Raw genomic sequence first — 27,185 nt, 5'->3', positions numbered from 1 at the left:
TTCCAGTATATACATCATAGTTTGTAGACACTATAACTTTTGCGCAAACCAATAAATATACGCTTACTGAGATTTTTTTCTATCAAAGACATGTAGCTAAATACATATTGGCCTACATTTTTGACAGAAATTTTGTTTATTGGATATTTTCTTATAAGAAAAAGTAGAAAATGTCATTTTTTTCTCAAAATTTTCAATTTTTTTGTTTATATCGCTAAAAATAAAAACCGCAGAGGTGATCAAATACAACCAAAAGAAATCTATATTTGTGGGAAGAAAAGGATGTAAATTTTGATTGGGTGCAGCATTGCATGAGCACGCAATTGTCAGTTAAAATCGCGCAGTGCCAAATTGCAAAAAATGGCCCGGTCATTAAGCGGGCAAATTCTTTAGACCCAGAAGTGGTTAATAATGGTGTGTGAGTGTAGAATAGTGGTGTTACCCTCTGAATTTTGGTAATGACATTTTGAATTGGATTAATGATGTTGGTACACATATTACATTTTTGTGGTGAAAAAGCTTATCATTTGGAAATACTAAACAACACACCAAATCAAATTGTCATTGATTTTAAATTTGCATCAGCAATGGTATTGTGTTTGGTTTGTGAAGACAGCTGTGGGCGTTTCGGTTAAGAATTATGTGAGTTGGAGAGCAAGGAGTGCATTATCTACCATTTAGTTTCTGATGTCAAACAGCAAAGTGGCTGAGCATGCTCATTATATCCAAAGATATGGCCCAAATGGCAAAGTGGCTGAGCATGCTCAGTGTATCCAAAGATTTGACTCAAACAGCAGTGTTTAAGCATGCTCAGTGTAACAAGAGATATATCCCAAAAGACAAAAGTCAACAATTCATACCAAACTTAAAATGAATGCTTTTGTGTAAATAACAGTTGTACAATTTGAAACACGCATGCTTTTATATACCTTTCACCTGTTTTTACGGCTGTGTACTCGTATTTCACATTTACAAATTCACTGTAACGGCAGCTTACGATTGCCGTTATTCCTAGTAAAAAAAAAAACATTTAATAAATCTATCCTATAGTTTGTAGATGCTAAAACGTTTGCGCAAACCAATTAATATACGCTTATTGGGATTTTTTTTCCCCAAAAAATATGTAGCAGAAAACATACTGGCCTAAACTGATGAAGAAATTTTATTTATTTTTTATTTTTTTATTGGATGTGTTTTATAGCAGAAAGCAAAAAAATAATGTTTTTTTTCCCCAAAATTGTCTGTCTTTTTTTCATAGCGCAAAAAATAAAAAACCGCAGAGGTGATCAAATACCATCCAAAAGAAAACCCTATTTGGGGACATCACTTTTATTTTGGTACAGTGTCGCACGAGCAGTTGTCAGTTAAAATAATGCAGTGCTATATCGCAAAAAATGGCCTGGCCATGAAGGGTGGTAAACCTTCCGGAGCTAAAGTGGTTAAAATCAAGACTGACAAAGTACTAGCAGGAATGCTGTTACTTAGTACAATTGCAGACTATGTAACTGTAACTGAATATGAAATAATCTGGTACAGTTACATGGTCTGTACATTATGCTCCTCTATGCCTAATACTAAAGTTTAAAAAATCTTTTAAACTGTATGCAAATGAGGCTTATTCATTTAGGGTCATCTGCACTTTGTATCCTAGGCAGATTGTTTTTTTTTTTCCATTAAAGCAGAATTCCATTATTCTGATTAGTCTTAAAAATAAACAAAGAAAATAATCTGCGCTAAGTGTCGTGATCTAAAATGCGATGAATGATTAATAAACAGCTGCACCCACTGAATTGCACATACCAATACTAAAACATAACAATCAGAAAAATTGTGTCACGCAGTGAATATACTCAAACATATTATATTATCAAATAATCAAAATCATGTTGTGTAGTGAATTCACTGATGAGACTAAAGTGCTATAACTGCAAAAAAAGAAAATTCATCCATGTATACATGTAAAGCTTTAAACATGTGCATTCATAAATTATATTATTCGATAAAATGCAAGATAAGATATACAGATTAAATATTTTTAATTAAAGTGCAAAATATTCTGTGCAAAGCATAAAAAACTCTCAAATAATGCTCATTCAAAATGCCAAATCTTTAAATGAGACATAAAACTGGTGAATGATATAGGCAGAGGACTCCCAATTCCAAATACTGGTGGTTACACAGGTGCTCCACACGTGCTTAATTACAGCCCAAAAGTGCTCCAAGTGATGCCTTGTCCGTGCTCCACCATATATAATTAATGAATGGACGCTTACCAGATGAGGAGACCCAAGTGAAGTTTAGCCACGCATTAGTGGGCAACACCCCTCACTGTGGGTATGCAGATAACACTCCCTTAACAGGACCCGATGTGTCATCCAAAAGATCACCCAAAAATGCGGCCGGTTAGTTGTGGTCATTCATTAACTAGGCATGTGTATAAAAAAGGAACACAAACACTCGTTGCACAATTTCCCAGCAAAATAAATTTATATAAAGAACAGTATTCTACTTACAAGTAAAATGAATACATCAGGTTTTTCAGAAATAATCATCCTGTGCCCTGGCGGGAGTGCTGACGTCACCGCTATGTCCTCCAACCAGATGTTCATTTTGTCTCAATAGACATCGTCACAGGGGCAATTCTCATCAGTGTTTGAGCACTACATGATTTTAATTATTTGAATATATGTTTGTTTGAGTATATTCACAGCGCAGCACAATTTTTTTGATTGTTATGTTTTAGTCTTAACCCCCCCGCCCCCAACACCTATACTAACTAACCTGTCTAAAAACCATGTACTTACTTTTTTCAGCCTGCTCCGGTCCAGTCATGTGATCCCCTGTATCAGCCAGGAGCAGCTGAAGGGGGAAAAAATGGAACACCTGACAATGGCTGTGAAAGCCTGGAAGCAATAATATCACCCATAGGTTCCCATGGTGTAGCCATTATTGACCGTCCCTCCTTTCCCCTGCAGCTGCCACTGGCTTACACAGAGGAGCCAGATCACATAACCAAAAAACGGAGCAGGCTGAAAATAGGTGAGTACATACTGTACATCTTTTTTTACACAGGTTACTATAGGTGTTGGGGGGTCCACTTTTAAGACTAATCATTCTTCATTTTGATTTCTACTTTAAGTCAGGCCCACACACAAGGTGAATTATATATAAAAGGATGTGGATGGAGAATGCAAAGTAATCCTGTATATACGCTCTTTAATTGCTTCAACTGTTATGATGTATTTCTTGTTTCCTTCTTCAGACATGTAACTATGACGTAGTATAGGGGAAAGACACTTGAAAGCCTCCTACCTTAAAAAGAGGTTTTCACTTACGGTAACAGCTCACATGTGCAGCTGCACAGATGTTACCTTGTTGCCTGTAGTCCATTCTGATCTTCAAATCCGCAAAAGAAACACTTTGGGGTTTTTTTTGTTTCTCAATGGAGTTGAAAATGTATTCTTCATCTATTTTGTAAGAGCCTGCTAATAGGGGAAGCAAATGATATAACGAAAAGTCCCAGAAGACATGTGAGCTGAGATCAGTTTTGTATTACCCCATATAAAGAAGATTTCATCGTTGGAAGACTTCTGTTTATTTCTGTATTAATACTCGCTGGGACTAATGCTGACTGTCTGCTTGAATGCAATTCAACTGTACCGAAATGAGGGGTCATCATGTGTTTTCAAAGTAAAGTGTGAAGACAACCACATCGCACAAGTCAAGGAAGACCACAAACCACAGAGACCACCCGTTCCACAAGCCTCAAAGTCTTCTTCTCTGTTTTGAGTTCTTATTTATAATCGGCAAGAAGGACTTTTGTCAGTTATTTATTTGTTGTTACAACATTTTACACAGGTGTTGCTTTGGAGCCAAGTTCACATCATTCACGCCGAATAAGAAAAGGGGAAACAAGACTCCCCCACCCTCTTTGATGTCAATGGAGCGTTTGTGTCTTATCTTCTGCAGTATCTGTGTCAGTGCTGTGCTTGTTGTTAGCAATGGTAAGAAAGTGGGGTTTATACTCTACATACTGCCTACCTTTCTTATGACACATGAATATACCTATATATATATAGAACTTAGTGACTCTTGTGGAAAAACTCAAACAGAAAAATAACTGTCAGCTGGCATTTTAAGTAAAAAGAAAAAAATCGAATTGAAAATATTATAATTTAAAACAAGAAAAATGAAAAAGGTCGATGTTCATATTTCAATTTAAGGGGGTATGTGTTGCTTATATTTAAAAAAATACTTCTTATTGAATGATTAAAATATTATACACATGTATATTTGCTTCACAATTCAGTTAAGGGCTAAATGACATTTGGCAATTTTATTCGTAAATAAAGATCTTCAGTGAGGGACTCAGCTTCTTGTTAAAATTTGGGAATCCTTTACGGTTACAGCTGTTGTTGAGTGGGATCTTTTCCTTAGTATTTCATGTAAAACAAATTAGGATCCTAAGTACTATGTGTGCGTGCCACTTACAAGTCAAGCCAAGCATCACAATGAGTCCCAGTCCCATAGGTTCTTAGGGAAATATCTGCTTGTCTATGGCCAGCCAACCTCTTAGGGAAACATCTGTTTGTCTATGGCCAGCCAACTACTTGGCAAACACCCCATATGCAACACATTGGGTTGATTTACCAAATCATTCGAGAATAATCACTTTGCAAAGTTAATGTCCACTTAGCTTAATGAATAAGGTAAAAATGTGACCAGATTAAACATACAATCATGAGCAAGCAAGTATCCTATTTTTCTTTTCCTGTACATACTTGGCTATTCAAAATGAATGCAGCTTCTCCTTATTCACTACGTAAGTGAACATTCTTTACCCCTTTAGTAAATAAATCACATAGAATAAATATGTTGCAAATGAAATGACAGCCAACAAGCAATTAAGTCATGAAAATTAAATTTTCCTATTTCAATGAACAATAGACCAAAACTGGCAAATGATTAATATATTGAAGTAATACTTATGTTGTAATTGTCATGTAATTAGAAGTGTAAAACAATCTATATTCGAAAACAGCACAAAATAAGAAACATCCAGTATTGTTGCTTGCATTATGAAACTATTTATTAAAAATGGTCACTTCCAAGTAGGAATTTAGTATTACATTGCAATTAATTAGGATAAACCGCCCCAAGAAATAAAGTAATAGTTCTACATGTGTGCTTTTATTTAAAATAAGCTGAGCTTTGAAAACATTTTACAAGTGTTACTATTGGATGCTATTAACATTCAAGGTTAATTAGAATGAAAGTTAAAAGGCCCAGTTTTTTTATTATACCTAGCATTTTTAGAACCAATGAGAAAATCAGGTGTATATTTTAGGACGGGCTAATACAAAGACCTTTCTAGGCCACAAAGAAAAAAAAAACATTATAATAAGATTATGCTTTTTTGACCATATTGCATAAAAAATAATGAATACATGCATTCCTGTAAAATACACACATAGTAATATTGTAGAACACAAATATAATTTACTTAGAACCCTAAGGTCACTTAACTTGGACAGAAGGATCCCCTGATAAATGTCTGTATCAAAGGTTCTTGTGAGTTCCCAGGGAGACACGGGGTACAAATCATAGTATTTTAATACATGGAAGAGTTATTTCCTACCATTTTTGCAAATTACTTTAACAGCAAACATCAAATGTTACCAGAGATAAAGGTGCACCTCTGCTCACATAGAGAGGCTAGAACTGCTGGTGGAAGTTTTACCCAAGGCAGGAATATGTTTAAGATTCTGAAAGTGTGAGCCATGGATCACAAGGCAGTAGGCTCAGATCTCACCTGTATTTCTAACATGCTGCCAAGTGAAATCCCATACATTTATGCCTTCCATAAATTTATATTCCTGTATATATTGACAGTTATTGTACAAATATAACTCATTTAGGTTTTGCCAATCTTGGCACTAGTTTGTGTAACTTTATAAAACTCCTGATAATGATTTACACATTTTAAAATAAGTTAAAACAAATAATGAAAGGTAAACTGCAGCCTTTTTGAAGTAATGGCATGTGAGTGCCACTCAGTCCTGGAGTAGTGAGCCGGAGTGACATTTTTCCTGAAAGGAACCACCGACGCTGGTTTGAGGCGAAAGGAGACAGTGCTGGAGTGTGGAGAAGGAAAGTAGAGTTTGGCAATCGTGTTTTTTTTTTTTTTTTTTTTTTACAGTAGCGGTATTTAGAAAAAAAAAAATGTTTGCCTTCTACTTTAATTAAACAGAAAGTGTCACGTTGTGAAAGTGTATCTAAAGCCATTGTTTGTTAGTTTTGGATAGTGCTGAGAATGATTAAAATTTTTGTCAGGTTTTGTTTTCTGCTGTTTTCTATTGGAGAGAATTCCGAATCTGGAGATGAAACAGGAAGTGAGAGGAAATCTCTTTAATGTGAAGGGAAATTGCATATTACACAGTAGTCTCTGGAGCATATATCCCCATCAGAAGATGTTCCCTCATCTTGTGTTTTGGTGACATTTGTAGTATGTAGAGCTGTACCGTTATTTTCTGTCCTGCTGACAATAGATATCAGGACAAACACAGAGGGTAAAATGTCTCAGCATGGGGCAATAAATACCTTGCAGAAGTTCTAAGGCTTTACATTCAAGAAAAAACAAGAGTGAACAATAACAAAGCTACTTTTCCATGTGGTTATATATAGCTTAGACCCTCTCAGGCCCCTTTCACACTGAAGTGATTTTCTGCTTGAAGCTTGATGTTCTAAAATGCTTAACAAGACAAATCTTTTTTTTTTTTTTTCAAAAAGCTTTATTGAAAAAGTACACATTAAAGAAGAGTACAACAGTTGGATCATTCCGATCAACATTCTCGGTGATCCAATACTAACTAATAGGTAACAAACCGAAGATACATAATATAACAGGGAAATTATCAGGAGAGGAATTCAGAGGCAAATGTCTCTGGAGTATTGAAGGGATTTCAATAAAGGACAGTATGAGTTTCGGTAGAATTGTTTTCCTTAATAAAGTATAGGTGGATTTTATTTATAGAATCTCTATATAGGAAAGGATCAATAATGTATCACGGAAGTGGTTATATGTGGAGCTTTATACAAAAGGTGTAATGGGGGAACATTCCGGCATGTTTCCTGGATGGAGGGGAGGTGATTGAAGGAAGGGAGAGGGACAAGAGGAGAGGGGGGAGGGGGGGGTAGAGACAAGCAAGGATAGCACGTATGCCAAAATTGAGAGCACTTGTCACAAGTGATTGCAAAAAAAGATGTACCTTTCGGTGCTGAATAGTTTTTGAACCTGTTTGGATGAGTCCATTATCTGGGAGTATGTAACTGTGTTTTTAAATGTTAACCAAGGTTGCCAAAGCTTAGCAAATTTGAATGGAGTGTCGTGGGCAATTGCGATAAGCTCTTCCATCTCTGATAATTTTTCAACTTGTGTAAACCATTCTCTGATGGAGGGAATTGTGGCCGTTTCCCAATTTCTAGGAATACACAGTCTCGCAGCGTTAATTAGGAATGTAGTCAATGATTTATAAGATGGGTTTTGTATTGATGATGTAAGTGTAGGAGAAATGTAATCAGCGAGAAATCAACATTAATGTTGGTTATCTGAGATAGTAGTGTGTGGATGTGTGACCAGAATTTGGCAATAGATGGGCAAGACCACCATATATGTAGTAGATCCCCTCTATAATCTTATTCATTTTAATGGACTCTGTTCACAATCTGAGCATTTTGTTGCCTGTAGCAAAATGCCTGTCGCTCAAAAAAGTACACAAGCTTCTTTTTGGCAGATTAGTCCCCACAGACGTCAGTGGGAACGCTTGAAAATGCACAACATGAGCATTTTAAGAACATTTTGTTGCATAGTCTCTGCTCAAACAGCAGCTTCCCAGCCCTAATCTCCTTGACCTCTGCTCCCACTTGTGCTCCATTAAGAATCTCAATTAAGAATCTGTATAAAATATGTTTGACACTTTACAATGCCCTTGTCATTCCAATCAAAGCTTTATTACCGGAATACTAGCTGGCCTTTAATACATGACACCTGCTATGAAAATATCATGAATTTGTGGAAAGTCCTGTTGTGACACGTTTAAAAAATAATTTCTCATTTGTATTTTTTTTTCAGAAGTTATAATGCTCTCTCATACTCCAGTCCAGCTCCGTGTAAGGCTGGGGGGAATGGCTGTATTCACCTGCAACTTAACGGCTCTGAACTATACTCCTGAAGATATTAACTGGTATAGAGAAACAAACAGCACACCATCAACAAAAATCGCAGACACAAAGAAAACAGAGAATAAAAGACTCAACATCACTGCAGACTGGAGGCAGAAAATGGCTGTGCTGTACATAAAAAATGTAACACTGAATGACAGTGGACGATATAAGTGTAGGCATGTAAACGTGGACCAAAAAGGTGAAATCTTTAGCAGCAACACATCTAAACTTATTGTAGAAGGTAAGTATTTAGCAATAGTTATTAACCTGTTTTTTATGCCTATATGTTTTATTTGCATAACTATTTAACTTGGTAAATTTTGTTTCAGCTCTGCCAGATATTGTTTTCAATATAACTTGGTTAAGTGGAAAGTTCTACTATGTGATCTTTCCCCTTAACATGATCTGTTGTCCACAAGAGGTATCATTGGTTTGGGTTACATTTTTTCTGAATAATGCACTCATGTTTCCTGGAAATATACAGAACAGCTTTAAAAAGGACCTGATTCATAACAGCCAGGAAAACTGCCGTCTTATTGCATTTTTGAACATACTGTTGGAAAATAAAACACGCCATCTGAATGGTTGACATGAAGCACAATTCCACTTTCTTAATCTCAAACTTCCCTAAATCATTTTTTACCATATAAAAGATATAGAGTTGACCCTGCATTTCTAAAATCCACTATGACCAACACTTTCTTTTTTGTTATAATATAATGTAAGGAAGTTTTAGAACCTTCTCTAATTTATAATGCAAGAACACTTACAAGAACACAAAAATAATGCAAGAAGACATCAGGATAGAAACTTCCTTGTCCACCTAACTACGGAACACACACCAACAGCAATAAAAACCTGACATGAGTTTAAAACCTTCTGTGCTTTGCTATAAAGTGTTTTCCAATTGCTTTTTTAGAACCCTTTAGATAGATTTCCTGTAATTTCTTGTCCCTGGGACACTCTGGGGGAGATTTACTAAAATTTGTGCACTCAGAATCTGGTGCAGCTGTGAATGGTAGCCAATCAGACTCTAACTTCAGCTTATTTAATTGAGCTTTGACAATAAAACCTGGAAGGTGTTTGGTTTCTGTGCAAAGCTGCACCAGATTTTGCATGATTTAGTTTTAGTAAATCTCCTCCTCTATCCCTACTACAGGAAGGAAAGGGAAATATTTCCAATGGCAGCACACAACAATAATTGCTAAGTGTTAAAGTGATTGTAAACGATCGCCTTGTAAAGGGCAAAACATTTGTGTACAGATATAAAAAAAATAATAAAATACCCTTTTTTCCTTTTTTTATAAGTGATTCTCTCTGTTCCCTATGTTCTCAGCTGCATAAGAGCTGGGGGAAGGAGAAACAGCAGTGCACTGAGTCTCCCAGTGAAAGACTATGCAGAGGAGGCATGTCAGGACAAGTCTGATCATTGGAGGAGAGCAGGCTAGAATTTTCCTGTGAGACAGTCTCATAATCAGTCATCTTTGGGTATCTAGAATTCTGACTGCATCTTTGTATTTTTAGCCCTTTCTTTATTTATGATTGATGTTGGTTGCATCATATGTTTGTAGCTTTGTTTATTTAAAATATACACTTTTATGTAATTATTCTATAAGTAATGTCCAGTATATAGACCTGGAGTTTGTGTGGAGGTATATAATGTCCAGTATATAGACCTTTTTTGTGGAGGACATTAAAATATCACGGAGTAATAAGGTTGCTTTTGTAAAGGACTAGGCCAAGTACTAGGAAACCAGGAATAACCAAAAAACCCCAAAAAAGCGGAAATGTTTGTAATAGCTATTGGTGCTCTTCCTTCTTTAGGCTATAATAGGCTTAGTAATACAGAGCCATAACTAAAAGTCACATGGCTGTGGCCCAAAATCTAAACTTAAGCCGTGAATTATCCGATATTGCAGTTTCACCCTGTTCTTCCTATAGTTACACCCTAAGACAATTTTTTTCCAATCCTGTCCTAATGTTCCAGAAACAGTTAATTCGTGGATATCCTTACAAGTTAGTTGTACATCTTTACAAGTTAGTTGTACAGTAAATTTAAGTACCTAGTAATTAAGACCACTGTGGTGTTCTACTATATTCTTACATCCAGATGTATCATACATTCCTTATATACGTAAATCCTGAAACATTCATCTTTGCAGAAAGCAGTTGGGCTGTCAGCTGCTAGATAAATTACCCTATAGGTTGAACTTTGGTTTTATGATTTTCTGCAAACTGAAAACATAACTGTGAACTCAACAGACTAAAAAGTTATTCCACCTTACACATACAGAAACTTGGGGTTGATTTATTAATAGGACTATAGGATGTTCACTCAGCAATATGAATGTTTATTCAGCCTGATGAATAACTGATTTTTCAAAAAAGTGTTCTCTTTCTTTTTGTCCCTCATCCTCACCGTGCTAACCTAGCCCTCTTCACCAGATGTATACTGCACTCATGCTCACAGCCTTGGGGGGTTGTTTACTTTCACTGCTAATTTTCCATGTATCAGTGACACCTGAATAGGCAACTTCCTATAGAGTTTTATGGGTCCATCACACTAGAGATGGACCCATGGAACCTTTTTAGGAAGCTACCGCACAGGTGTGGCTGGTGCACAATGGATTGGCAGCAGAATATAAACAACCATCTGAAAAATTTGACATTGAAAGCTAAAAGCTCTATTCACACCTTATTGTAGGCAAAACGGTCGGCTTCACGAGCGGAATGGCTGGCTTCTGTCGGAACCGCTGCCATACACACAGTCCGAATGTTGGACTGTTTTTATTGAACCAGCTGATGTCGCCTGGAATTCGGCCCATGTGTACAGAGCCTAAAGGGGTTGTAAAGACAGAAGGTTTTTTATCTTAATGCATTAATGCAGAAGCCCCCCTCAGCCCCCCCTAATGCTTACCTGAGCCCCCTCTCAATCCAGTGATGTCCATGACTGTCTTTCCCGTTCGGGACTCCCCTCCTCATTGGCTAAGATACAGCAGCGGTGCCACTGGCTTCCCCTGCTGTCAATCAAACTCAGTTAGCCAATGAGGAGAGAGAGGGGGCAGGGCCGAACCACAGTTCTGTGTCTGAATTGATACACCAAGCTGTGCCTCGGCTTGGGTGCCCCTATAGCAAGCTGCTTGCTGTGGGGGCACTCAACGGGAGGGAGGAACCAGGAGAGCCGAAGAGGGACCCAAGAAGAGAAGGATCTGGGCTGCTCTGTGCAAAACCAACTGCACATAGCAGGTAAGTATAACATGTTTGTTATTTTTAGTGAAAAAAAAAACAAGACTTTACAATCACTTTAATTAAATCTAAGATGTAATGTTTACAAGTAGAATTTCCAGATTTGTGAACAGTAAAGAACTATTTCTGTGATTATGTTGAAATAAATACATATTATTTGTATTTTTAGATCTCCATTATTTGACTACAACAGTGACTGACCAAACTAAGCAGCAAGGACCACCAGAGCACCAAGAGATCGAAAAAAAGACCGTCATTGCTACGTCCATTTTTCTGGTTCTTCTTGTACTGCTCCTCATTGGAATTGTCACTTTTCTAGTGTGGTATAAACAACGTACGTAATGGAATTTACATGTTTCATACTTACATAGTTACATAGTAGGCGAGGTTGAATAAAGACAATAGTCCATCCAGTTCAACCTGTGTAGGTGTGTGTGACTGTAATCATCTAACATAGCCCTCAATCTCCTGATCCTTGAGATGTAAGTCTAAGAGTCTTTTGAAAGTCACCATACTACCCGCAGAAACCACCTCTTGTGGTAGACAATTCCACAATCTTGTAGCCCTAACAGTAAAGAACCCCCCACGTTGCCTGAGGTTAAAACGCTTCTCCTCTAATCGCATTGTATGTCCTCGAGTCCTCATGCAATTCCTTCGAATGAACAGCTTTTCTTCTAAGCTGAGATCCCCATTAAGATATTTATAAATTGCTATCATGTCCCCTCTCAGACGTCTTTTCTCCAGGGAAAATAAATCGAGCGATTGCAGCCGCTCTTCATAGGTAAGGTCCTCCAACCCCCTAATCAGTTTAGTTGCCCTTCTCTGGACTTTCTCCAGCTCCAACACATCCCTCCTGAGGACTGGCGACCAGAACTGGACAGAATACTCCAGATGCGGTCGGACCAGAGTTTTATAAAGTGGAAGGATTATAGTCTTATCTCTGGAATACATCCCTTTCTTTATGCATGCTAATATTCTGTTGGCTTTGGAAGCTGCCGCTTGGCATTGCATGCTGTTGCCTAATCTATCATCAACTAAGACTCCCAAATCTTTCTCCATTTTTGATTCCCCCAAGGGTTCCCCTCCTAACGTGTATTGTGTTTTTATGTTTTTGGTCCCCAAGTGCAAAACCTTACACTTCTCCACATTAAACCTCATTTGCCATGTCGTTGCCCACTCCGTAATTTTGTCCAGGTCATTCTGTAGGATATCTGCTTCATGCTGTGCAGTTATTGCCCTGGCCAATTTTGTGTCATCTGCAAAAACTGATAACGAACTACTGATCCCTTCCTCAATGCTGTTTATGAATAAATTGAACAAGGTTGGTCCCAGGACTGAGCCCTGGGGCACCCCGCTTACTACCTTAGACCAGTCTGAGTATGCGCTGTTTATTACTACCCTTTGGACACGGCCTTTTAGCCAATTCCGTATCCAAGAGCAAACCCTGCTGTCGATACCTGCAGACCTTATTTTATAAATTAAGCGCTTGTGGGGAACTGTATCAAACGCCTTAGCGAAATCCAAGTACACCACATCCACTGGTCTCCCCCTATCTAGCTCACAGCTCACTTCCTCGTAGAATGCTAAGAGATTGGTTTGACAAGAACGCCCATTTGTAAACCCGTGCTGGTTACTACTGATGATGTTGTTGTCTTTAGCATACTCTACGATATAGTCCCTTATCATCCCCTCCAAAAGTTTACATATTATTGATGTCAGACTGACAGGCCTATAATTTCCCGGGATATGTCTCTGGCCCTTTTTGAATATCGGAATCACGTTAGCCTTCCTCCAATCCCCTGGTACATCTCCTGTCCTAATACTGTCAGCAAAGATCAGGAACAGTGGTCTAGATATAACCATACTGAGTTCCTTGAGCACTCTCGGATGTACGCCATCCGGGCCTGGTGATTTGTTTGTGTTAAGTTTATCCAGTCTTTCCCTGATTTCCCCCTCTGTTAGCCATAGTGGCAAGTCCTGTGTATTACTACTAACCATACAGTCATGGTCAGTGTACCCTTCCTTTTCCTGCGTAAAAACTGACGAGAAAAAAGAATTCAGCACGGTTGCTTTTTCAGTGTCCTCTGTAACCATCCTCCCATCATCGTTAATTATGTGTGCAATATGCACTGCCCTAGTTTTTTTGCTGTTGATATATTTAAAGAATTTCTTTGGGTTTTTTTTACTATCCTCCGCTATTTGTCTCTCAAAGTTGATTTTAGCCATCTTGATTTCGTGTTTACACTTCTTATTTTCCTCCTTGTATTGCTGGAAGGCCGATACTGTGCCCTCTGATTTATATTTCTTGAAGGCCAATTTTTTTCCCCTAATAAGTTTTTTAACGCTACGGTTTAGCCAGCCAGGTTTGGCTTTGTCTCTTCTAAATTTATTCCCCATAGGAATGCACTGCAAGATGCCTTTGCTTAATATTGTTCTAAAGCATTCCCATTTTTCCTCTGTGGTCAGTGATCCCAGGGTTTGGTCCCAGTTTACCCTTTCCATCAATGAGTACAATTTTGGAAAGTCTGCCCTTCTGAAGTTTAGGGTTCTTATGTTCCCCACTTGCCTTTTTATATTGTTATTTATACTAAATGTGATCATCCTGTGATCGCTAGAGCCCAGGTTGTCCTGGACTCCTACCTCCGAGATTATGTCTGGGTCATTAGTGATCAATAGATCCAGGATAGCATTCTCTCTAGTAGGGGAATCCACCAACTGCGACATGTAGTTATCCTGTAAGGTTTCCGTGAATAGCCGGGCCTTATGCGAGTGTGCAGTCCCCTCTTCCCAGTCAATGTCGGGATAATTGAAGTCCCCCAATATGATGACTGATCCTAGTTTTGCCGCTTTACCTATTAGTGCTAAAAATTCCAGCTCTACCTCCTCCCCTTGGTTAGGTGGCCTATAGCAAACCCCCACAACTACTTTTCCCTTATCTTCTTCCCTATCGAGTTCAACCCACACAGATTCTAAATCCATGCTCATCCCATCCGTAATGTCACTCCTTTCTAGCACCTTTATATTGTTCTTGACATAGAGACATACCCCTCCCCCTCTTTTACCAACCCTGTCCTTCCGGTACACCGAATACCCTTGGATATTGGCCAGCCAGTCATGTGAGGGGTCGAACCAAGTCTCCGCTATTCCCACAAGGTCTATGTCTTCCTCATGTACTAACATTTCCAACTCATCCATCTTATTAGCTAGGCTCCTGGCATTAGCATATACCCCTCTTAGTTTTACGGAAGTTAAACGTGATTGGCGGTTTTGTTTATTTCTGTTTGGTCTGCTGTTCTCCCGCACAGACCCGCCAATTGATGTTGTTGACCTACTGTCGCTGTTGACCCTACAACTGCCTTCAGTCCTCTGCTCCCTCCTGACTGATTCTACTTCTGAGCCCTCCCCCCCGTCTCCTAGTTTAAAAGCCCCTCCAACTCGGTGGCCATCTTTCTCCCCAAAAGAGCTGTACCGTCCCCATTAAGGTGCAGCCCATCCTTACTAAAGAGCCGGTAGCCGACTGAGAAGTCAGCCCAGTTCTCCAGGAACCCAAACCCCTCCTTCCTACACCAATTCCTCAGCCACTTGTTAACTTCCCTAAGCTCCTTCTGCCTCTCCTGTGTGGCTCGAGGTACCGGCAGTATTTCAGAGAAAACCACCTTGGAGGTCCTTTTCCTCAATCTATTACCTAAGTCCCTGAAATCATTCTTAAGGATCCTCCACCTACCTTTAACTTTGTCATTAGTGCCCACATGCACCATGACCGCTGGGTCATCCCCAGCCCCGCCCAACAATCTGTCTGCCAGATCTGCGATGTGCCGAACTCGGGCGCCCGGTAAACAACAAACTGTTCGGTTCACGAGATCTTTTTTACAGATTTCCCTCTCTGTCCTCTTGATAATTGAGTCCCCAACTACCACAACCTGTCTAACCTTTCCTGCGTTACGGCCCCCCTTCTTCCTGGAGCCGTCCCTCCCCTGGCAGCTGGGGGAGGGCGCATGCTCCAGCTCTGCCACCCCTGAGTTGATATCCCCCTCAACCTGCAACTCAGCAAACATGTTAGGGTCTACCAACTCAGGACTGGCCTCCCTGACTCTCCTCCCCCTAACATTCCTAACAGTCACCCAGCTGCGTACCTCTGCTGCTTGCGTCTCCTCTATTCCTCCCTCCTCTATGCTGACCCCTGCCAGCGCCTGCTGGGTAATGTCCAAGCTCCTTTTCAGGTTGTAGATGCCACGCAGTCTTGTCACTGTGTTCTCTAGATCCACGATGTGGGCTTCCAGAGCAACAAGTCGCTCACATCTTGCACAGCAGTATTCGTCCTCGATTGTTTCATCCAGGAACGCATACATGCCGCAAGAAGTGCACTGAGTGGCATCCCCAATCCTGTCGGACATTATTACCCACTACTCTATGGGGATAATATTAACAACCTGCTCTTCCTTACCTACACTACCTCTAACTTCCCTGGTACAAAACCTGGGGTACCCACCAGTCGCTAATACCCTCACCAGTCACTAGATACTCACCAGTCGCAAGGATCCTCACCAGTCGCAAGATACTCACCAGTCGCAAGATACTGTACATGAACTATTTATGTGACACAGCAAAATGTGCGCAGGGGCTTTTGTGCATGTAAACTTGATGTGGCATATGTAGAAAAAACTTTGTGTAGAAGGGAATAGTTTGATTCGAATGTCAGTTTTTTTTTATAATATAGCAGTTTACTAGCAACATGGCTAGCAGATGTAGCAACTGTTATCATACACAGCCTAAGGCTGGCATACATATTTTAATGTTCTTGTAAAATTTTCCCAAAATCATATAATATGAGGTCAAATCTAAACACTTTCAATTTGTATGTAATCAGGCAAGCCCTTGCACTATATCGTTGAAGGTAAATCTAAAATATTGAGTCAAATCGTATAATGTATTGCCCGCTTTAGGCCTCATGAACACAACAAGTAGTTTGTATTTCAGCATTCTTTCTTGGGAACATACTGCTCCTAAACCTCGGTGCACCGTGCATCCCCATCCAGCTGCAGCAGCTTTCAAAAGATATAACAACAACATATCAGAAAAACACTTTTAGGCCCCATGCACAGGGCGTTTTTGCAGCTGCTTTATTTTTTTTTTGCAGCTTAAAAACGCCCCTCCATGTTATCTTATTGTCTCATGCACACACAGGCATTTTTCAGCTGTAAGTGGCATAGGCGTTTTCAAGCTGCAAAAAAAACCCAGGGCCTGTGCGTTCTTAGGACCAGAGTTTTTAGAGAGTTGTAAAAACGTCTGACGCTGCTAAAGGCTGCTTAACATTGCTTAACGTTGCTTATACAGCTTTAAACCACGTTATACGTTTTTTCTATGTGAAAACCAATGGTTCCCTATGGGAGCCCATTGATTTGAATGGAAGTCGCATCACAAGTCGAATCAGGATAATCCGATTTGTGGTGGGACTTGCGCTCTGAGGGTCTTGATATCAAACACGGCTCATAAGCAACCATTGATTTTGAATATAGGCAGAAAAATGCAGATATAAGCCAACATGGCCAAACGTGCATTAACGCCAATGGAAAAATCTACTAAAAGCACATTTTTACAGCTGCTTTTTCCTGGCGTTAGCAGTGGCTCTGCAGCTCGTTTTATCTAACGCCCTGTGTGCATGAGGCCTTAGAGTTTTGGCCAAGTTCAGTTAAATTTAACGGTGACTGTTTGTGGGCTGCAGTCATCAAGTCACTCCACAGATTTTCAATGGGGTTTAAGTCTGGGCTCTGACTAGGCCATGCAAGCACATTTACCTTTTTCTCCTTCAACCACTGTGCAGTCATTTTTGCTGGTATTGCCTATTTAAAATTGCTACTCAGCAAGGTTTTATAAGTAGATCAGTAATAAGAAAGAATGTAGTAATGATCATGGAATACAAGGGGGTCTTGTGATTAAGAGGAATTTAGATATCCCTTTTCCTATACTGTCCTATAGCATTTTTAAATACAGATAAAAGGTTTATTCTTCATGTCAATCATTTTCATTTCACGTGACTTTTTTTTTATCTTACCTTTAGGAAACAAGATACCACAGCCTCAACTAAGACATCTGGTAAGAATTTAAAATGTATTTTCAGTTACCCTGCTGCTTTATCAGAAACTAGGATAAATTGTATACAAAGCTGTGTAACCTTAGACTAAAGATTATTTTTAGAAGATAACCATTGTTTAGCAGTTAAATGTTGCTAGCATAGTATAAATTATTGGTACTCATTAGTGGCTCAAGAGTCACATGTTGTTTTCAACTCATTGTATTATCACTAGAAGCGACCCCTCCAAAGATGTTCACTACCTGCCTATCTGTCCCTACTAATGAAATGTTTTTATTTATCCTGGACACCACTGTCACTAGGATTAAAAGTGGAGGTGAATCTAAAAATTTGAGTTGTCACCAGAACAGGAAAAGGAAAGAAATATTCCAGTGGGGACACATGTTCTGGTAACAACTGTTTAGAAGGTGATTTCCTAAATTTAGTGAGATTTTCTCTCACTTCCTGTCGTGTCTACAGCACAGGAAGAGGAAGCTCCTCTAATAAACACAGGTGCCAAAATAAAAAATAAAATACATACTTAAATAAAAAATACAGGTATTTTACCCATTCTTTACAGATTGTGCTGTAACAGTAAGTGAGACTATGGGCAAGCTAACACTGCGATTTCCACCTGTTCCCATGCAGTACGTTTGGACAGCCCATTCCTTTGAATGGGTTGCAAAATGCATCGGACCTCGCAAAAAGTAGTGCTTGCACTACTTTCAAAAATGTGCTGTACCAAACCACTCGCAAATATTTGGTACGCTGTTAACAATACATCAGCACCCGCATGCAGATCGCAAGGTCAGTGCATTCACAGGTGGTGTGGGAAACGCTCCTTTCCCACACCGTGTTCTGGTGGGAACCAGCCAATAAAGAGGTATGGGAAACAAAACCTGAGCCTACTCACTGTATACATAGCACACATATATACTATATACAGCCACAAAATATGCTTTAATTGGTGTGCAACAATCAAGAGTCTCAAAGAACACATAAAAACCTATATCCTTTTTTTTTATAGAGAATATAGACAGATAACTATCTTTTTATCTGAGCCCACCTTAAACAAGATAATCATTAATGTTAACATAATTAAAAATTTAGGGAATATATAGCAGCCAAAAACTGTTTAGACCAGGGTTTCTCAACCAGGGTTCCTTTTGAGGTTGCTAGGGGTTCCTTGAGCAATGGGCAGTTTCTGTCTCTCAGATTATCTGTAAGAGGGTAATTCTTCCCAATGATGACAAGAGTAAGGAACATTCTTTCCACTGACTTTCACACTAATGTATCATCATGAGTTGTAGATTTTTAAATTTTAGCAGGGATTCCCCAAGACCAGAAATTTATTTCAAGGGTTCCTCTGTGTTGAAAAGATTGAGAAAGGCTGGTTTACACAATAAAAAAACTTTGATCAGGAGAATGCATAATGAGTGTGGAGGTCAGCGTATGTAATGTACTATAGAGTGCATAGGTCAGGAATATGTAATGCACAGAGTGTAATTAGCATGAGTATGTAATACACAGAGTATAGGGATTCGGAATATATAATGCACAGAATACAGGGTTCAGGAGTAAGTAACACACAAAATGCAGGGGTCAGGACTATGTAATGCACAGAAAAGGGGTCAGATGTACTTAAGGCACAGAGTGCAGGGGTAAGGAGTGTGTAGCACACAGTTAAGAGAGATCAGGAGTACATAAGGCACAGAGTGCAAAGGTCAGGAGTAAGATGATCCAGAGTGCAGGGGTCAGGGGCTCAGAACATATAGAGCACAAGTGGCAACTGCATTTAAATCAAAGAAGGCAAGGGTCAAGAGTATATAACACACAGAGCACAACAGTCAGTAGTATAGGAATATGTAAAGCACAGGCTGCAGGGGCAGCAATACATTAGTCAAAAACTGCAGGGGTCAGAAGAATGTAAGACACATTGGGGTTCAGGAGTATGTAATGTACAGAGCAAAAGAGTCAGGAAAACATAATGCAGACACATTAACACAGAGACCTGCATGCAGGAGTTAGGAATATGGAATGTACAGCCCAGTGTATGTAACCAGAGTACCACAGTCAGCACAATATATAAATTATGGTGGCGCACTCTGCATTGTATATTCTTGACCTCTGTGCCCCCAGTGTATATAAGGCAGTGGTCAGATACTTATACAGCACAGAGTGCAGCATTCAGGCAGATATAACATAGAGCTCTGCTTACTTAGTGCATGGGTCCAGAGTACCCTACCCACACCTATACAGTTATTTTAAAATGAGTAGGTATCTTATATTGTGAAATAATATGTAGATCATACAGTGGTCCTCACAATATCTTTCTTAATTTTCATCTTACGTAACATATATATATGTTTAATACTTTTTCTCTTCTTCTGTGGGGTTTGCAATCTGCATGGTGTTCAAAACTTCTTGGTTATGCATTTTTGTGACTGTTTTTGTTTGTGTGTTTATGAGCTTTTAGATTCATGTATCTGGGAACAATGTACTGGCTTCTGAAATGAGAACACAATTAGGAAAAATTGGCAAAATAAAAATTAAACAAATATTTTAGAGAGGAGGAGTGATACATTACAAGTCATTTACCTATTCTTAAGAGTGTTTTTCTTGAATTCCAAACTGAAGTCGACTTTAAATAAAATAAGGCATACAATAGCTAAAAGCCATGTCTCTAAAAGGACCAAACAAAAAAGAAACTGATGACTTTTTCCATTTAACAATATAATATAATTAGATAGAATTATAAATTGAAACAGAAAATAGAGTAACCACTCTGTCCTTTATAAAAAATACATAATTATATAAGGTTTAGCTTAGACCATAATGTTGGATATTTAAGATTATATCCTCTTTTTAACATAAATACAATACATTCAAAGAGAACATTTTATTTAATATTATTTATTTTAAGGTTTGTCATTTTCCTCTTGTTCTATTTTACATGGGGCCAAATTGCTATTTATATGGTTATAACTATTTTGGTAATGATGCTGTTTTTATTTAAACATACACAGAAAAAAAAAGTACAATATTGGTGTCCGTCCCAGTTACTTAATGTTATTTTGGGTTTATTATTTATATTGAAGCACCGACTATTTAGCACACATTAGGTGCAGTACTTACTGTAGAGTATTTTAATTGCATATTAGCCTATATATTTCAATTTTACTGTATACGCTATGATGTTAAATTAATTAATTAATTTCCCTATGTCTTTACAGGAAAAACCATCCCAGAATTCTGATGTTTACACTGTGGACTATGGGGTGTTAGATTTTGGAAATAATCAACCCCACAGAAAATCAGCAGAAATATCGATACAGGAACAAGTAGAATATGCTACAATCATGTTCCCATAGGGGATGCTGTATATGGGAAGAACGCTGTCTGACATTGCTTTTCTAAACGGACTGAAAAATCTACTGTTAATCCCTATGTCAATATGTGATTTGAGCTCATTTGGAAACAGCCTTACACTGTGTAAAATTATAAGAACAGCCAATCATTTTAATGGACTACAAAAATCTATTGGTATGACTGGGATAGGAACCGTAGATTGTAGCCTAACTGTGTCAGCGACTGATAAACATTTGTGGTATAACCCATGTTTCAACTTTTTATGTGGTGGAGAGTTGCTTAAATTGGTAGTAAAGTCTCTGTTTTTTACTTGTACCTATAATACCTAAAATAAGGCTTACCTGTAGGTATAGTGAATATCTCCTAAATGTGCATAGTTTAGGAGATATTTACTATAGTAGCAGCCGATGACATCATTGGCGCATGCGGGATGTGCTCTCAATGGATGGCAAGCCATCCATTAAAAGAGCCATGCCACGGCAGTGACTCCTGTGCATGGATGGGAGTGACGCCATCATGGCTTGGCCAATCAAACAGCCAAAGCCCATGAACCCGGAAGGAAGACCAGGTGAAGATAGAAGCCCTGTCAGAGTTGATTTGCACAAAAATTGATATGCAGGGATTAGGCCACTCAAATTATGTTTTCATTTTGGATATTTGGATAGATGCTGAGAAATGAAATCTTTTTTGGTCTTCTTATGTTATTGGTAGAGATCTCTGCACTTGAGTTTCCAACTCCAAGCACGTGCCCTGACTTTTTGTTGGGGAATCACACTTTCAGTTTTTTTTCAATTTATTTTAATATTCTGCAAAACATGTATGTGGCCTCCTGTTACAGAAAATGAGAATTAATGACTGGGGAACTCCAGGGGCATGGGGGGGGGGGGGGGGGTGATCTAGAATATGCTATATAGGAAAACTCAAAGGCCATTGGGCAATTGAGACCACCAACACCCACCCATATACTCCAATATTGGCTTTGGGTTGTCTTACCCTTTCATTATGTCCTGGTTTTATATTTATATTTTATATGTGAGTACTGTATATTGGGAGGTACTTGAATAGTAACAATTAAACTATAATTCACTGTAGCACAGTGACAGGTATTCAGTTCACACGAAGATAACTTGTTCCAGTATGAAACCTTAACATATTTCTGGTAAGAGAGAACTATATAGATGTTATTTGTTTACTTGATAAGGTGCATAAGTACGTTTTGGGAAAACAACAAGGAGCTCTGTGATTTTTCTTTACATGTCTATGTGTACATTTAAGTTTAAGTCAACCCAAACAGCTAAATACAGTATATACAGTCAGGTCCATAAATATTGGGACATAGACACAATTCTAATCTTTTTGGCTCTATACACCACCACAATGGATTTGAAATTAAACAAACAAGATGTCCTTTAACTGCAGACTTTCAGCTTTAATTTGAGGGTATTTACATACAAATCAGGTGAAAGGTGTAGGAATTACAACAGTTTGTATATGTGCCTCCCAATTTTTAAGGGACCAAAAGTAATGGGACAATTGGCTGCTCAGCTGTACCATGGCCAGGTGTGTTGTTATTCCCTCATTATCCCATTTACAAGGAGCAGATAAAAGGTCCGGAGTTGATTTCAAGTGTGCTATTTGCATTTGGAATCGGTTGCTGTCAACTCTCAATATGAGATCCAAAGAGCTGTCACTATCAGTGAAGCAAGCCATCATTAGGCTGAAAAAACAAAACAAACCCATCCGAGAGATAACAAAAACATTAGGTGTGGCCAAATCAACTGTTTGGAACATCCTTAAAAAGAAAGAACGCACCGCTGAGCTCAGCAACACCAAAAGACCCGGAAGACCGCAGAAAACAACTGTGGTGGATGACACCCTTCACAACAGTTGGCCAGAACAAGAACACTCTCAAGGAGGTAGGTGTATGTGTGTCAAAGTCAACAATCAAGAGAAGACTTCACCAGAGTGAATACAGAGGGTTCACCACAAGAAGTAAACCATTGGTGAGCCTCAAAAACAGGAAGGCCAGATTAGAGTTTGCCAAACAACATCCAAAAAAGCCTTCACAGTTCTGGAACAACATCCTATGGACAGATGAGACCAAGATCAACTTGTACCAGAGTGATGGGAAGAGAAGAGTATGGAGAAGAAAAGGAACTGCTCATGATCCAAAGCATACCACCTCATCAGTGAAGCATGGTGCTGGTAGTGTCATGGCGTGGGCATGTATGACTGCCAATGGAACTGGTTCTCTTGTATTTATTGATGATGTGACTGCTGACAAAAGCAGCAGGAGGAATTCTGAAGTGTTTCGGGCAATATTATCTGCTCATATTCAGCCAAATGCTTCAGAACTCATTGGACGGCGCTTCACAGTGCCGATGGACAATGACCCGAAGCATACTGCGAAAGCAACCAAAGAGTGTTTTAAGGGAAAGAAGTGGAATGTTATGCAATGGCCAAGTCTTTCACCTGACCTGAATCCGATTGAGCATGCATTTCACTCGCTGAAGACAAAACTGAAGGGAAAATGCCCCAAGAACAAGCAGGAACTGAAGACAATTGCAGTAGAGGCCTGGCAGAGCATCACCAGGGATGAAACCCAGCGCCTGGTGATGTCTATGCGTTCCAGACTTCAGGCTGTAATTGACTGCAAAGGATTTGCAACCAAGTATTAAAAAGTGAAAGTTTGATTTATGATTGTTAATCTGTCCCATTACTTTTGGTCCCTTAAAAAGTGGGAGGCACATCTACAAACTGTTGTAATTCCTACACCGTTCATCTGTTTTATATGTAAATACCCTCAAATTAAAGCTGAAAGTCTGCAGGTAAAGCACATAATGTTTGTTTTATTTCAAATCCATTGTGGTGGTGTATAGAACCAAAAAGATTAGAATTGTGTCAATGTCCCAATATTTATGGACCTGACTATAGCAGGACAGGTCTACACACAATAATTTTTGCTTGGTTGGGAGATCAGCTAGTTTGCATACAAGCAGTCCCTGTGGCCTAAAAAACTGAGATACATATCTTATATTTTTAATAGAAAGAATGAACATTTTTTTTTTTTTTTAGATCTTTTTAAAATTTCCCACACAATAAATAAATGTAAACTGTCTTTTAAATAATGATGGAAAAACAACTAACTGGTTCTATGCAAGTACGTTTTAGTTTTGATATATTTTATGTTTAGTCCCGTATTTGTAAAAATTACTTGTTCCAGTATGAAACCTCATCATATTTCTGGTAAGAGAGAACTATATAGATGTTATTTGTTTACTTGATAAGGTGCATAAGTACATTTTGGGAAAACAACAAGAAGCTCTGTGATTTTTCTTTACATGTCTATGTGTACATTTAAGTTAAAGTCAAGCCAAACAGCTAAAATCAGTATATAGCAGGACAGGTCTACAAGCAATAATTCTTGTTTGGTTGGGAGATGAGCTAGTTTACATACAAGCAGTCCCTGTGGCCTAAAAAAACTGAGATACATATCTTATAACAGAAAGAATGAAAATGTTTTTTTCTTTTTTTTTTTTTTTTAGATCTTTTTAAACTTTCCCACACAATAAATAAAAGTAAACTGTCTTTTAAATAACGATGGAAAAACAACTTACTGGTTCTATGCAAGTATGTTTTAGTTGTAATATATTTTATGTTTAGTCCCGTATTTGTAAAAATGTTGCTATATTTATTAAATATTATTCCTAATGAATTAAGAGATCATTAATATCTGTTCCTTGTATATGTATGTATGTAATCAATGTTGGCAAAGTTCAAAACAAAGTACTAGCTAAAAAAAAAAAATAAAAAAAATAAAAAAAGAAAAACTTTAATAGAGGGGCTGACAGTGTGGGCAGCTCACGTCTTATAGAGACTGGAAAGAAAAGGCTACACCCGGCTACATTCTTTAAAAACTGGTTGCAGTTTACAAGCTGGATCATACTCTGGTGATTTTTAACTCCCAAAATTTCCAATAGTCATAGTTCCTATTTCTGTTTACCCTTCAATCAGTTAAACACTTCTCACTTGTGCATTCTTCAGAATATAAAATACAGTGTAAGTGTAGGCAAAAAAACAAACAAACTACTGTATTTTCTGGCGTATAAGACTACTTTTGAACCTCAAACAAATCCCCCAAAAATGGGCGGTCGTCTTATACGCAGAGTATAATATCTCCACGGTAACCTAAGTATAAGTATTACCGGTAGATGAAAATTAGGGGGGTCGTCTTATACGCCCAGTCGTCTTATACGCCGGAAAATACGGTATATAATGGGAAGGTCTTGTATCAGCCATGACAGGTTGACAGAACTGGGAAGTGAGTACACCTGGACAAAAAAAATAGATAAATTTTTTAAACCAGGGACTAATGCTGGCCATACACTAGCCGAAATATCATTTGAAAATCTGTCATTTGGTCCGTTCTTTCGTTTTTTGTCCAGTTAATGTTTTAACTTTTCAGAGCTGAAAAATTGAAGGAACAGTATGGAAAATTCTGCCAAACAAACGATAAATTGAAAGGTTAATGTGTTTCTCGCCCGAACTGTTTGCACTAGGCATATGTGACAAACTGAACAAAAACCGGATTCATTTATGTCCATTTAATGATTTATCGTTCAAAATTTGGTCATTACATGATGGCACAATCGTCTGCTCTCACGGCTGAGTGTTCATTTTTCGAAAATGAGTTTGAACGATTTTTCGGCTAGTGTATGGCCAGCAATAGACAGGACTAAACACATGATAGAGATTCTACACCACACATGCTGACTATCCAGAAATCACACCCCGGTCACACCAATTGCAACATTGAAATCCTGCTACTTCACTTGAAGTAGCAGGATTTCAAAGTAGTACTACTACAGGTGCTACTTGGAAAACATCTGTACGAATTAATGCTTAGATGTCTTTGCAAATCGTACCTGAACTTGCAAAAAGTAGTGCAAGAACTACTTTCAAAATCAGTACGACTCGGGGGAGTCAGATTTGACCGATTCCATTGCAGACAATAAAGTGCAACTTGACAAGTCGCACCGGTGTGACCAGGGGCTAAAAGTTTTGCCTGGAGTTTTACTTGATAATCTCGATCACAGTACGAATGGTAGTGGGGGCTTGGTGATGCCATCACCACATGCAACAACAGAAAAAACATCCTTCAGTGCTCTTTCAAAGAATAAAAACTAACAATATATTTTTTCAGCAGCCGAACATTGGGGGAATTAATATAAAGTGTCAAAGACAAGTTCTGTCTCAGCTGGTGTTGTTCCTATAGCAATAAAACAGTTTCTATCTTTCATTTTTTCCCCCACACAGCTTACAAAATTAAACTGTAAAAGCTGCTCAGACACTTTTTACTATATCCTCCCTCAGTGTGTCAGTAAACGCCCACTTTGAGACTGAATGGCCCTAACATTTTTATCCAAATGTTAGTATCTACTTATGCTCATATCACATTTTCCATAATCCAGCACACAGCTGTCTGCTCTCCAAACATAAAATGTTATCCCCCTAAGGAAGTCACGTGACTCGTGACGTAACATGTTGGACAGAGCCTGGGTGACATCATCAAGTGAAGTTGAACTAGGAAGTGGAAGTTGTATGCATACCGAATGCTGGTAACCCTGCCCTGCAAATCAAGGTGACATCTTTGTTCCAGAGAGTTAAAGTACACTTATTCATGTCAGTGGATATATTGGTGAAATTGGTTTTAATAAATGTTTTTAACCACTTGCTGATCCACCGCAGTACATATATTATGACGGGGCAGCACTGCAACGTACCTGTACATTGCTGCCCCTTTCTGGGTTTTGTGCGTGTGATTTGACACAGGTGGAGTCTGTCAGCAGATCCCAGCCAATGATTCAATGCTGGGACCTGTTGATTGGCTATATCAAATCACAGCCCTAAACCTTGTGTTGACAATCAAAATGGGGAACGATTGCTTTGTGTCTTTTTCCTGCAAAGCAAAACAAATTGATCTGTAGTAAAAATCAGCACATATTACAGAAATTTCACATTATAATGCCCCGTACACACGTGCAGATTATCTGAAGACCTTTGTCTTCAGATTTACCTTTTCTATGTAGTGCAAGGGCCTGCCGGATTGCATACAAATTGAAAGTGTTTAGGTTTGACCACATATTATATGGTTTTGGTAAGTCTGCAGACAAAAGTCTTCAGATAATCTGCACGTGTGTACGGGGCATTAGGCACACGATTAACCCCTTGATTATCCCTAGATGTTACCCCTTCCTAGCCAGTGCCATTAGAACAG

At 38.6% G+C, this 27,185-nt stretch overlaps 1 protein-coding gene across 1 annotated transcript; it reads left to right on the top strand.

The window, feature by feature from the left end:
* Window positions 1–3,349: 3,349 nt before the first annotated feature.
* PDCD1 (programmed cell death 1) lies at window positions 3,350–21,117 on the top strand. The gene is given in 7 exon segments (XM_082252425.1): window positions 3,350–3,662; window positions 3,665–3,768; window positions 3,770–4,004; window positions 8,135–8,464; window positions 11,639–11,803; window positions 17,528–17,562; window positions 20,773–21,117. Coding segments are annotated over 7 exon segments (1,026 nt in total). The 5' UTR covers window positions 3,350–3,643; the 3' UTR covers window positions 20,911–21,117.
* The last annotated feature ends 6,068 nt before the right edge of the window (window positions 21,118–27,185 follow it).

Source organism: Pelophylax lessonae, assembly GCF_965119305.1.
Source record: "Pelophylax lessonae genome assembly, chromosome: 3".
In the NCBI taxonomy this organism is placed as follows: domain Eukaryota; kingdom Metazoa; phylum Chordata; class Amphibia; order Anura; family Ranidae; genus Pelophylax; species Pelophylax lessonae.
This window is presented reverse-complemented; position numbering and strand designations above follow the sequence as displayed.